This window comes from Lagopus leucura, unplaced genomic scaffold (genome assembly GCF_019238085.1).
Source record: "Lagopus leucura isolate 7727_CA_CO unplaced genomic scaffold, USGS_WTPT01 Super-Scaffold_100001, whole genome shotgun sequence".
Classification (NCBI taxonomy): domain Eukaryota; kingdom Metazoa; phylum Chordata; class Aves; order Galliformes; family Phasianidae; genus Lagopus; species Lagopus leucura.
Window position 1 is genome coordinate 66544555 of NW_024962262.1, and position 12926 is coordinate 66557480.

Below are 12926 nucleotides of genomic sequence, written 5' to 3' on the forward strand. Positions count from 1 at the left end.
CACACCATATCATCAGGTTAGCTCAGGGTCTGTGCTTGCCAGCCAGCTCAAACTTCCTGATACCCATGCCACCTGCCTGCTAGCTCGCATACAGATTGAGTTGCAAACCAGTTGACTTACCAAACCAAGACTTAAAAGGGACTCACATCACCTCCCTCCATGATTACTGTTGTTCCCTTTTGTCCATATTGGAGAATCTGTTCCTCATACATCTCTCCCAAACACTACTGCAGGTCTTACTTCTCGTCCATTACTGACTTTTTCCTCTTCCCTTAGCCCTTTTTCCTCCACCAGCACAAATACACTCAGCTTACACTGGTTTCATGGCTGTTCATAGCCTACCTCCTATCTGCCTTCCAAAGCAAGAGCCAGAAAATCTCTGCTCCACCAGATCATTACATCATTCTCCCATTCCAATGTCTTAAACTGTCAGCAGGCATCCTTTGAAGGTCTGATCACTCTTAAGAGAAGTTCCCTGTAAAATTCTACAAAGCTAGCTCATTAACTGCCCTAAATACTAGCTGTTTTCAGCAGTTTTCTGGAGACAGTCCAGCTGCTTTTAGGAGACCTAGCCAAAACTAGCAGCCAGCTTCTTAGACAGCTGGACCAATAATTTCACATTTAGCACTCTCCTAAGAGCCTGCTTATTCCTCCTGAGTTGGTCCACAGGCTCTGGACTCTCTTGCCTTTCCTGCTGTTGGATGCGCAAGCCCCCTGTGCATTCCTGGCTCTGTCCACATGCTCTCTGCCTTGATCTGTGCTCGACTCAAACATTCACTGCCTATTGGCTTTGCAGTCTAACTGAACAGCATTCAGACAGCAGCCATGCTTTTGTTTTATGTCTGAATAACATCCAGTGGGACACTGTTCCCAATTCAGCTGCAAATCAGCTGATTGGGAGTTTGCCTGTCATTGACGTCTGCCTATGTATGTATGGACAAAAATAAAACACCTGTAGACCTATATTCTTTCTCAAGTTTTAGTCTCAGTTGTCTCTCTCTCTGCCTTCTCTGCTTTTCTCCACTTCAGGTTTGGCTTCTCAGTAGGAAAAAAAACATGCACATTTTTACAACATTGCACAGCCCCCTGGCCAGCTTCAGTGAGTGACTGAAGGAGGCTGGCTCTATATAATACCAAGTCTATTTTTAATTCCCCAGCATCTGTTCAGTATTGGTAGATACTGTTGTGATATAATATATGAATGACAGTGATGTTTCTCCTCTCTAGAGGAAGTATGTTAATTGTAGAATCAAGCATGTCAATTGTAGATTTGGGAAGGGACCCATAAAGATCACTGAGCCCAGCTCCAGGCTCCACACAGGACCACCCAAAATCAAACCCTATTTCTGAGAGCTCTGTCCAGATGCTCTCTGAACTCTGGCACTGGTGGCCGTGCCCACAGCCCTGTGCATCCCGTTCCCCGCCCACCGCCCTGTGGTGCAGCCCCTTTCCCTGACCCCAGCTGCCCTCCCCTGACGCAGCTCCATGCCGTTCCCTCGGGCCCTGTCGCTGTCACACAGAGCAGAGCTCAGCGCTGCCCCTCCGCTCCCCCAGCACCAGAATTAGAAGTGTGTCATATATAAGCACGTGCACAGAAAGCATACTTCTGTGAGGCCTGGGAGAGCCTCATAAAAAATGGCTGAAGCCGGGATGTGCGATTTTCAGAGCTCGCAGTGACTGCAGCACCAGCTCCTGAGCTCCCCAGCAGAAACCAGAAAGGGCACCGGGATGATCAACGATGCCACGACCTCGCGGTACCGCAGCAGTGCAACAGTGAGGTCCCACCCACCCACCCGCCTCACCGCCTCCGCCTCCCGCCCCGCAGCGCCGCCCAACGGCGGCCGGCAATGCCGACCCCTGGCTTCCACTACAGGCAAACCGCAATAAACCTTCACGTACAGGTAAAGAATCTGTTTAAAAATTGTAACGTCCCCACAAAACTCGCCTGTCTTTCCCTCATATGTCCGCGTTATGGTATGGCCCAGTAGGCCTACTGCAGTTTGATTCCAGCTACCAGTGTGTTACTGCAACACTGATCATCCTTCTCCATTACTTCTTGCTCAGACTGTGGAAGAGGAGTTGCACAAAAGCTTGTATCTGCCCCTCATAGTGCCATTTTGTTCCCTTTTAAAAACTTTAAATGTAACAAACATGCTGACACAGTACGCTTCCCATCTTTAAAGACAAAGGCTCTACAAACAGGCGAGCTAAAAGCTCCAGTTATTCAGCAGTGACTCAGACTCATCAGAGCAGCAAAACATCCCTCCGTGGCATCAGACTGCAGCCTTCCCTCCGTTACGTGGCAAAGAGAAACCGCGCCCCCTGCGTGGCAAAGCACGCTGCTCCCTCTCCCGGCGCAGGCCAATAAGGCAGAGCACCTCCACTGCAGCTAGGTTTGTTGCTGCAGTCAAAGAATATTGCATCCAAGCTCACTCACCTAGGGAAAACTGCCTGTGGCCCGGAAATGCCTTGTGAGACACAGGCAGAGCCTACTGGCTCGGGATATTCTGATGTGGGATTTGATCTGCTCTGCACTTAGGGACAGCATGATTATAAAAATCCCCCTTGGAATTAAATGTAAGCAAACTGACTAGGTCAGCCTGTACAGGAGCCAGCAAGGTGCATCCCCATAATCGGTTAAGAACTGCTCATTATAGGATTTGCTGCACTCCTCTCTGAAGGATCTGCAGTCTGTATTAAAGCAAAGAATCGTAGAATGGCCTGGGTTGAAAAGGACCTCAAAGATCACCTAGTTTCAACCCCCCCTGCTATGTGCAGGGTCGCCAACCACCAGACCAGGCTGCCCAGAGCCACATCCAGCCTGGCCTTGAATGCCTCCAGGGATGGGGCATCCACAGCCTCCTTGGGCAACCTGTTCCAGTGTGTCACCACCCTCTGTGTGGAAAATGTCCTCCTAATATCTAACCTAAACCTCCCCTGTCTCAACTTAAAACCATTCCCCCTTGTCCTATCACTATCCATCCTCATAAACAGTCATACCCCCTCCTGTTTATATGCTCCCTTCAAGTATTGGAAGTCCACAGTGAGGCCTACCTTTTTTCTCTCTACAGCAGCTACAGAACTAATGCATACAGGTTAGTGATAACGTCCTGTCTTTTATGGTGTGTTTAAATTGTCAGCCAAATTAAAATAAACAGGCTAGCTACAAGCTGAGAATTCAACAGCTTCTACATAGCACGTTAGATTGCATGAATATAAATTGACCATAGAAAGATCTGTACTAGTTTCCTTGAGCAAGTATAAAGGGAAAAAGAGGCATCACACCTTCCCTTTCACACAATTCTGATAACAAAACTCTTACATGCTTTTTTGTAGCAGAGGAGTAACAGGTGTCTTTTCTCATGAAGTCATACATAGGATCATGTAACTCCATATATCAGGCTATAATTTGATGCACATTTTGTCCCACTACTAAGACCTATATTGTTAATAACAACTTACTCCCACGATTACAATAGTTAAGGAAAACATCATATTGATAGAAAGCACTACTGAAATGTATTCCCATATTCTGCAGTCCAGAGTTTCATACTTGAAAAAAAAATTACTTGGGAAATGAAGCAGTGTTGGTCAGAATTCATTTTGAGAGATGTATTAAACACAAGTAGTTGTTGGTACCCACACGGGGATGGGCAGTTGAAAGATGGCAAAGAAGTCAAATTTGGTAGGATATGATGAAAAATGCAAATACTTTCCCCAGACTTTTGTAATAATCTTCCTGGAGCAATGAAAACTGTCTATTGAATCGCCATGATAAACAGAACTGAGTTGACAAAATATATGGGAAACGGTCGACATCTGGGAATTAGCCTTTGATGTGTCTTTGATATGCTGGCACAACTTGGAATAAATTTCCCATGTTCTGACTATTGTATGCAAGTGAAGGGAAGTAGAGAAATATTGCTCTCAATCGCCGTTTGCATAGATCAAACACACAAGGCAGAGATACAGCTAAGGCAAATCTTTAGTTTTTGATTCTGGTAGAAAGAAAAATGAAGCGGTCTTACAGTTAAGCAGCATTTTCCAGGTTTCTTTTGCAGTGGAACTTTCACCAAGCCTCGTTAAACCGATAGCCCTGCTCAGTGCATCTTGTTTTCAAGTAAAGCAGAAACACTCAGTAAGTTACAAATAGCTGTATGGAATACTTCTGACCACAGCACCTGAACGCCCATAAAATAGGGATAACAGCCACCACGACTTTTACATCTCACACTACAACAGTCCTTCTGTCACTTCTTATCCTTCCAGTCACTGCTCCACTTACCTTTTCCACTTTGTGCAATTCTGAAAATCAGTGAAACTCTGCATTTTCGTTAGTTTCACAAGTCAGCTCTTAAGTGGCAGCACTGCATTCAGAAAGTGCTGTCCTAACTCATACGAGGTTGAACTGCTATATATCTGAAGGTCAGTACAATATACATATACATCTTCACACTATACTTGCCTTTAAGGCAAAGGTAACATTACAGTGCTTAATTTTACTTGCACTCAGGTCAAAGCAGAACTCTATTTGTTTGCAAAGCAAGAGCTTTTCCACAGCATTGTGAATTACACATTCCATTGGTACGTAGTCTCACAGCAGCTAAATGACTACACAATTTAAGCAATGACACGATTCTTAGCTTACTCGTACAGATCACTTGCTATATGTCCTAATAGTCAGCTACCAGAAAACCAAACAGAACTGCATAACAGTGCTTTAATACTTATCTGTTAGAACTGCAGGACAGCCTTACAGTAGCTGTTAGGTAGTTACTAGTCTCTTCCAAAGACGTGCAGTAATGAAGAAAAAGCTCTATCCTTAAGCAGCATCTGATAGAACAACTTAACGCAGCTGCCACTTAGTGGCAGCAGTCATTCAGGCATTTTTGGTATTGATACATCTTTATCACATACATTGTGCATTAATAAACAAAAATGTAGGCCCCAATCTAGCAAATACTTGTGCAAATGCTTTTCTTCCATGTGGAATAATTCAAGTTAAGACTCATCAGATGAGCAAATTTAAGAACTTGCATAAATCTTGATAGGGAGGGAATTCTTAGTGCTTAAAATATATTTTAATAGGATTATGATTAAATTCTAGATTTAGAGAATATAGGAAATACTTCTATATATATGTTGCTTTAAGATAAATGGTTTCAAAGGTAACAAGAGCCTCTAGAAATGCGTGTGCCTTCTCTCTGAACAACAAAGTCCCACTTGGAGAAATGAGGGCCAACTCTTATTGCCCTCGCTCCTGGTTAGTCCTGCATTGCAGGAGGACTCAATAAAGTGCGTGTCACAGATTATGAAGTCATGGAATAAAATTGAATGCAAGTACCTTTGAATGCTTTAGGAAGGGCAAATTATGAATTCAATGCTAATGTCTGATTTCTTCAATTGACAACAGATATAATATTCTCCATTCTGAAGAAAAATCACTATTCTTGTTAGGCCTAAGTACATTGCACCTTTGCCCTAGTGAAGTCTCTGCCTCAAGGAGGAAAGCTTGTATGAATCCAGTCTCAATGCAGAAGTTCAAGCCTGGCTGAAGAGTGAAGTTCACGCAATTTCAAAGGCACCAGCATTCAATAAGAAGTCAGTTATATTTAATCAAACATGAAGCACTTGATACTGTTTACAGTATGTGCACTCTGAACTGCATCCATAATTTCTTCCCAAAGGCACGAGAATCCTGAGAGGTCTTGCTTGCCCTTTCACCTTTCTCTTTGATTAGATATGTTCCTCTTGAATATAGTGTCTTTGATATTAGCTTTGATGTAAATTCTATTGATCTTTGTGGCATCTTCTCATTAACATACTTCTGAATATTTCAATTCTGAAAACTCGCTTTCTCTCATTCTTCTTTTGCACGATTTCAAATAGTTAATCTATGAGAACTGGCTTAGACTGTATGCCCTCCCTAGAGAACTCCTGTCTGCTATACCACCTCTTAAAGAAAAAAAATATATATATATATACATATACAACTAATTGAAATATTTAACCATGTGTTTGGAACATTTTTTTTATAGGCTGCGGTGTTGCTTATATTTATCTTCCAGTCAGCTACAGGATAATAGCAACAGCAAACACGTTGACAATGCAGTTCATTGTTCGGTTCTCCCATCTCACTGTGCAGGTCCCTAGAAGAGATCATTATCATTTGTTACAAAACATAAAAATACAATTCCAGCCCCTTTATTACATTCATTTTATCTCAACGTAAACTATGTTCAGTTAGGAGCAATAACATAGTTGTGATTTAAAGTAGTTACTATTATTGTCATGCTGGCTCTAGTTAGACTAAATTCCTCAAAACACTTGTACTAATTTGGACATTGTTTACTACCTAAATACCAGGAAGAGATGAGAAGCTCTTTTTAGAAGCTGGATTATTATACCCTGAACTTTAGAACTAACTTAGATGTTAGAAAGCACATGAAAAGCCTATATATCACCTGACTTGATAGTTCGGTGGTTGAAAAACATGTTGTAGTCATACTGCTCCTATTTTTACCAAACTTTGTTATCCTTCACAGCATCACTGTCTCTTTACAGCAGACAGACAGACAGACAGATATGCTTAGGACAATGCACTCACTTTTACTGAAAACAATGTTTTATTGCCTCTCTGATTGATCAATGGTTACCCAAGAGGGTTCATTTTTTTTCACATTTGTTCAAATAAGAAGGCATTTCTACATTTGCTTTGCAGCACCTCCAAAGCAGTCATTCCTAATGCAGACACAGATTCTGTGGTCAACAAAACACTTTTCCTGGGATTGTAAACAAGGGTTTAATTCTGGAACCTACTGCTTCTATAATCACTCTTCCAACACTTCAACCAAACTGTTACAATTGAGCAACAAGTACCATTTCTTCAGCTACAATATTTAATCTGAGGAAGCCTACCATCAGTTGTAGTATCCCAGAAGCACGAGCTTGCTGTGTGGAGACCAGCTCCGCTTCTCTGCATCACTGCACAGGTTACTGAAAGATACAGGCATAAAACCACGGCTTTCATTATTGAAGAGGTGAATCATTCACATTTTCTGAACTCCAACTCACATTATTTTTTCATATGGCTGTCAGGAGGCATTCAACTAAGCCAACACCTACTTTGACTCTCCATCACTCCCAGTATTTTCCTCAAGAACTCGGTATTTGATTCATGATTATCTTTAGTCACGTAAAGACAATGGCTTTAACAAAATGCTTGCTAATAGGATTGTCCTTTCTATCTTTTAAACTACTTAGATACAGCTTTTGTCAGGTGCACCACAGAACTGGGTTTCAAGTGCTGTCCTCACCATACAGCAGAAGTCACACTGGATAAGAACTGCTTCCCAAAGGTAGCGTTGGCTGCTCCCTGAATGTGGCAATAGGGCATTTCTAAACTGACTTGTAACTACTGTAAAAATGTTCAGTTTGAATTGAAGACTTTAAAAACAGACCAGGGTGCTAACATTTGCTTTGGTTCTTTTGTGAAGCGTTGATATAATAGCAATTTTAAACATGCACTTTTCTCCATTTCTCTTCCATAGATACGCACAGAAAAATAACAGGACATGAAGTAGCTTAGAGGACTGAAAATCTTGTAAAAGTCTGTACTTACAAAAAGCATAATTCTAATAAAATGCTTTTATTAAAAAAAAATAAAAAATTGAAGTATCTGTGTAGCAGAAATGCTAAGTCATGGCTTGAACCAGTGATTGAGCACCTGGTGGAAAGGCACGGCCAACCCAGGGGAGCTCAGGTGCATGCAATGTACCTGAGTAACTGGAAAGGAGTGCAGCCAGGATCCACCCCTTCCCAGACCTCATTTAAGGGTTGGCAGTGGCAGTGAGGATATTTTGCTGGAGATCTCCGCCATCTGAGGCCTCCCAGGGGTAAGCAGCTTCTTTCCTCTGTTTCTGCGTCCATGGCTGCTGTGTTAGAGCTTATCCCCACTTGCTACAGTCTGCTACGGTCTAGGACTTTGCTACTATGATATCATTGCCGTGCTTTCCATTATGTTACAGCATTACAACCTGTTTCCTGAACTGATGCCAGAACATTGATATAATTGCTTTAGGATTGCTTAAAAGTCAGGGAAGTCTGTGTAACATGGCATCTTCTGTGCTGCTGACAGCATGCTTAGCCCAAGTAAATGTTCCATAGCTTTACCGCAAGTACTGTTAAACATCTCTGTAAAAGAAGAGTTCAAGTATCTGCTCTGCTTTGCTTACAGTTTAACAATTGTTCTATTGAGCATAGCATTGCACTGGAACAAACTTTTCAGCAATTACTCACTGTGACTGTAAAAGGGTAGATAGGTACTCCTACTCACCAATGTACTTATATGTTTTCCCCAGTTTTACCAAATGTGTCAGCGACTGTTCCACTATAGCTGCAGTCCACTGGTTGACTTTGTTGTGATTGTAATCTGCTTTGCCTAAAACACTTTCTATGCACTAAAACAGAGCGGGAGAGAGGAGAAAAAAAAAAAGTAACAGTAAATAGAGGAAGCTTCAAAATGTGTTGTATAATCTAAGAACTGTATCTAGTAACTGGCTTCCTTTGAATTACTTCAGCTCAACAGGTATCAACAGCTGAATGGGAAGTGAGCTTTCTTGGGAAATAACTTTTAAAATAACTTTTAGTTTGTATTTACCCCACTACTACATGGAGAAAAATGAGGCTCTGAGTGAAAATTTGGTACAGGAATTATTAGCCATATGCTTTAAGTGCCAAGTGAAACCACAGGATCTATTTACCAGTGGAAATACTAAAGCCCCCCCCCCGTCCCCTCCACCTTATTCTCAAATGACTGCCTTCTCCAGCTTGGCTTTCACGTGCTGCTGCAGTGGAAATTGTACTACTCTGATCTGGTCATCCCTTCACAGTTTCTGAGCAACGCTCCAAGATCTTCAGATAGCTGGAGTCACTACAGCAGAACACAAATCCCAGCTTAAATGATGAGGCAGATGTGAAAGCAACAGATGATGCTTAAGTGTTGCATCCCACAGCACTAAAATTCCTGAAAAACTGCATATCCTCCCACAGCATTAGATTGACTAATCCTTGGTTAAACTTAATGACTGAACAACAGAAAGCCTGCTCTCCAGCAGTAATTCTTACATTGCATTCTCTGTTCCTATCGAAATTCAGCATTACGTACTCATGAAAACTGTATTATTACAGTGTAAAGAAATGTACATTCGTAATAGGCAAGTAAAACAAAGCTATGTTCTCTGAGTCAGTAACGCAGACTTCATGCACATACCTCCCACTAACATGCCATGAGAGAGATTGGTGTTCCAGATCCTATAAAACCCAATTAGTTCTGATCCCATTGTATAAACCTAGACAGTGACTCAATGGAAACAAATGCAAAACAGGACAACAGCACTCAGGGGTGCTACTGGGATTCTGGTCTTTTTCAGAGATGTATCCAATACCAGAACTGCTTGGATCTAGTTAAGCTTTAGGTCAGAGGCAGAAAGGCTTGGCTTTGCTCCCAGCCTCAGATGTAAAAATAAAGAGAATCTCTGATAGTGTATCTGGCCTCTCAAGACAGGGCCAGTTATGTAAGGGTTGAACTGTTGCTCACCTGACAGCTGAGGGCTTGCTGCTGTGACCTGGAGCAGCTCAAGAAGCACTATCCTGTCATGGGAGGGCAGGACCTGCACAGGCCCTCTAAGTGATGTACCCTTATAAGAACAGTATTTCCTTGTAAAAGGTGCCAACATCAATATGCTGTGTTCTTTTCATTAACCATGTCATCAGGCATTTTAGACTGGCAGGCTACTCATTTTCAGCCTGCTCTTTTTGTGCAAAAATTACTATATTTTTAAATGTTGACAGAATAACAAGCTCATATGGCCCAACCTCCAGCCAAAGCTACATTTCCAAATGTGGTATCAAGGCTGCTCAAGACTTTGTCCAGGCTGCCTGCTCCAGTGATTGCCTACTCTCCAGCTGGATAAAGGGAAAAAAATAAAACAATGATTTTCCTATGCAACCTGTGACCATCCTCCCTCAACATTCCAACAAGCAAATTCTATCCCTCCCTCTGTCACCTCCCCCTTAGACAGTTGAAGACAAGAAGTGAAGCTTAAAGTAGTTTCAAATGAAGGTCTGCTTTCATTTGATTTAAATAGCAGTTTATATTTTGTATAAGCTCAAATCTCTCAGGGACGGCTCATTAAAGTCTCTCTTTTCACTATACTGCAAGACAAAGTGTTTCTCTGAAGCATGAGCTGTGAACTAACACCTACCTCCTTAACTATGTTGTGGGCCTCGTCAGCATTGAAGATCATCTGTAATAAATAAACATCAATTATTTTTTGGCACACCCGAGAAACTTTCCCTGCAGTTCCAACATACCCTATCTTCTACGCATTCTGATTCCTCAGAATTCAGCCTGGCTTCTAGAGAAAACCCGGCACGTCCACCTGTGCCATCTGCTTCTCTGCACCCGTCGATTCCAAACAGATGGGCAAGGGCACAGATCTCAAGGACGGTGACGTCCCTGCGAGTTTCCAATAGAAACGGGCGGCTACAGATCCGAACGCGGAGACCAAGGGGGAAAAGGCCGCTCGGTTCCTTTCAGTAACGAGCCGCCGTCTCCCAGCACAGCACGGCTACGACGGCGGCTGCCGGGCGCCGCCACCGCCCGCTCAGCCCCCAAACGCGTCGCTCCGTTCCGAGATTCCGGGACACCGCAGAGCCCCGGCCGCGCCCCCGCCCGCTGCTGGCTCGGCGCCGCGCTCACGGCCGGACGGCGCCGGCGGATCCCTACAGCGAGGCGGGGCCGGGCGGAGAGCCCCTACCTCGTCGTTGTGGGGGTGAAAGTCCTCCATGGCCACGACGCGGGTGGCGGCGGTTCCGGCAGCGGCGGCTCCTGCGAGTCCTGCGCGGCTCCGCCTCCGCGGGGCGGTGCTGCGGGACGGGAGACAGCAGCATGGGGAGGCGGCTAAAGGCGGGTCGGGCTGTGTGTGCTGTGCGTGGGAGCGCTCGGGGAGCCTGGAGGCTGTTCTGCAGGGAAGGGTGGCGCTTTGTTCCCTGCTGTTGGGTTAGTTCGTGTGAATTGCCTGACGTACAGCTGCCGTTAGATTTTAATCGCGGTGACTTGCTTTTAATTCTACTTTATTACAAAGAAATGGCTTGGGTTTTATTTGGTGCGCTGTACGAATAGGTGTAGGTAGGTATGATCTCGCTCACGGTGATGTTGCCTGGGAAACAGGAAGGACACCTAGTGGAACAGTGCAGAACTTGAACGTGATTTTTTTTTTTCCTTAATATTTTACCTGTGTTTTCCTTCGTTTGGATTATTGGTTTCTTTTTATAGTATTACCGCTGTGGTACAATTCTCCTGATATTTCTAAACCAGAACAATGACGACAGTCATAGAATCATGGAATCACAGAATGGTTTGGGTTGGAAGAGACCTCAAAGCCCACCCACCCCCACCCCTGCTGTGGGCAGGGCTGCCCCCCACCAGCTCAGGCTGCCCAGGGCCCCATCCAACCTGGCCTCGAGTGCCTCCAGGGATGGGGCACCACCGCTTCTCTGGGCAGCTGTGCCAGCGCTTTACTGCCCTTTGAAAAATTTCCCCGTAACATCTAATCTAAATCTCCCCTCCTTCAGATATAAAATGTTCCCCTTTGTCCTATCTCTGTCTTCCCATGTAAGAAGCTGACTATATTAGGTAGAGGAACAAGGCTGCCTCAGATCAGTTTTAGTGGCACATGTTTAGACAGACGCATGCTTACCTTGCAAAAGCATTGATTGGTGCTAATTGTACGCTAACTGGAAAAACTAGAAGAATGAAAGTACAGGGGAAACAAAGCAAAGCTCTTCTGTGTCATCTCTGAAAATAGGTTTAATGTGTAATATTGCAAATGTGCAATGGATGTGCATGTGCAAATGGATGTAGTAGGATGAGAAAAGTGAGCATGAAGACTTCAGTTTCTTTAAAAGCAAATCATTATGAACAAGCACAAATGGATACAGTCATAGGAAAAACACATTAAAAAAAACCCTCAGTATAAAGTATTCTTTGTTCTGACCTGTGCAGTGTATTCCTGGGCCTTCACACTTTGAAACTATTCTAAGTAAAACAAAATATCCTTTTTATGTATTATAGTTCAAAGCTAGGGATAAAATTTCATGTTTATTTTTAAAGAAATAAAAGCTACTGGAAGCATGCATTGTATTTGCACTGGCAACTGAGACATAAAGCTAACAGTGCTAAAAAGAACTTAGCCTTGGATCTTGTTCATCTTCTTTCTGAGATCATGCGGCTTCGCCTCTTCAGGATGCAATTATCAAATAAACATAGTTGCTAGATATATTTTTTGTTCTGTTTAGAAATATTCAAATATATACTTTCTTTGAAATACCAGTAATCATCATCTCAGTGGACTTCATGAAAAACGGGGTTCCTGAATGACTGATGTGTCAGTTGGAAGGTGGTGTCCTAATGAAGGGGAAAAATAAAAAGCGGCCTTCTCCCCCGCTGCCCAATACAGATGGGAAAGCAAGAATCTCAGCTCAACACCTTAACAATAACAGAGAACTATAAGGTTCTAGAATGAGAGGTAATTGCCTTGAGGTAGCATCGGGGGAGGTTCAGGTTGGATTTTAGGGAAAATTTCTTTGAGAGAGCAGTGAGGCAGTAGCACAGACTGCCCAGGGAGGTGGGGGAGTCGCCGTCCCTGGAGGAGTTCAAGAACTGTGGAGTTGTGGCACTGAGGAACATGGGTGGTGGGCATGGTGGGGATCAGTTGGGGTTGAAGTAGATGGTCTTAAAGGTCTTTTCCAACCTCAATGATTCCATGAAGTCTATAAAATATCAGAACCAATATTAATCCAGAGAGTGTTTAGAGATAAACACCCAGCATCACCTGTGAACAGCCAACACAGATGTGTCCTGA

At 43.5% G+C, this 12926-nt stretch overlaps 1 protein-coding gene across 2 annotated transcripts; it reads right to left on the reverse strand.

Annotated features, from left to right (window-relative positions):
- Positions 1 to 3967: 3967 nt before the first annotated feature.
- Positions 3968 to 10909, reverse strand: DYNLT3 (dynein light chain Tctex-type 3). 2 transcript variants are annotated; one of them, XM_042868281.1, is made up of 5 exons: positions 10821 to 10909; positions 10266 to 10307; positions 8336 to 8459; positions 6919 to 6996; positions 3968 to 6149 (listed from the first exon to the last, which is right to left on the reverse strand). In XM_042868281.1, the coding sequence occupies exons 1-5, from the start codon at positions 10848 to 10850 to the stop codon at positions 6073 to 6075; spliced, it is 351 nt and encodes a 116-aa protein (XP_042724215.1). In that variant the 5' UTR covers positions 10851 to 10909; the 3' UTR covers positions 3968 to 6072. The 2 variants fall into 2 exon arrangements, with proteins under 2 accessions (XP_042724215.1, XP_042724216.1); XM_042868282.1 differs by lacking the exon at positions 10821 to 10909 and adding an exon at positions 10375 to 10618.
- Positions 10910 to 12926: the final 2017 nt, after the last annotated feature.

Excerpts from the sequence above, each read along its gene's own strand:
- DYNLT3 (XM_042868281.1), bottom strand. The coding sequence starts at position 10,850 with ATGGAGGACTTTCACCCCCACAACGACGAG. Across the intron at positions 10,308-10,820 it reads TTCACCCCCACAACGACGAG|ATGATCTTCAATGCTGACGA; the intron begins GTAGGGGCTCTC and ends TATTTATTACAG. Across the intron at positions 8,460-10,265 it reads CCCACAACATAGTTAAGGAG|TGCATAGAAAGTGTTTTAGG; the intron begins GTAGGTGTTAGT and ends GCTCTGTTTTAG.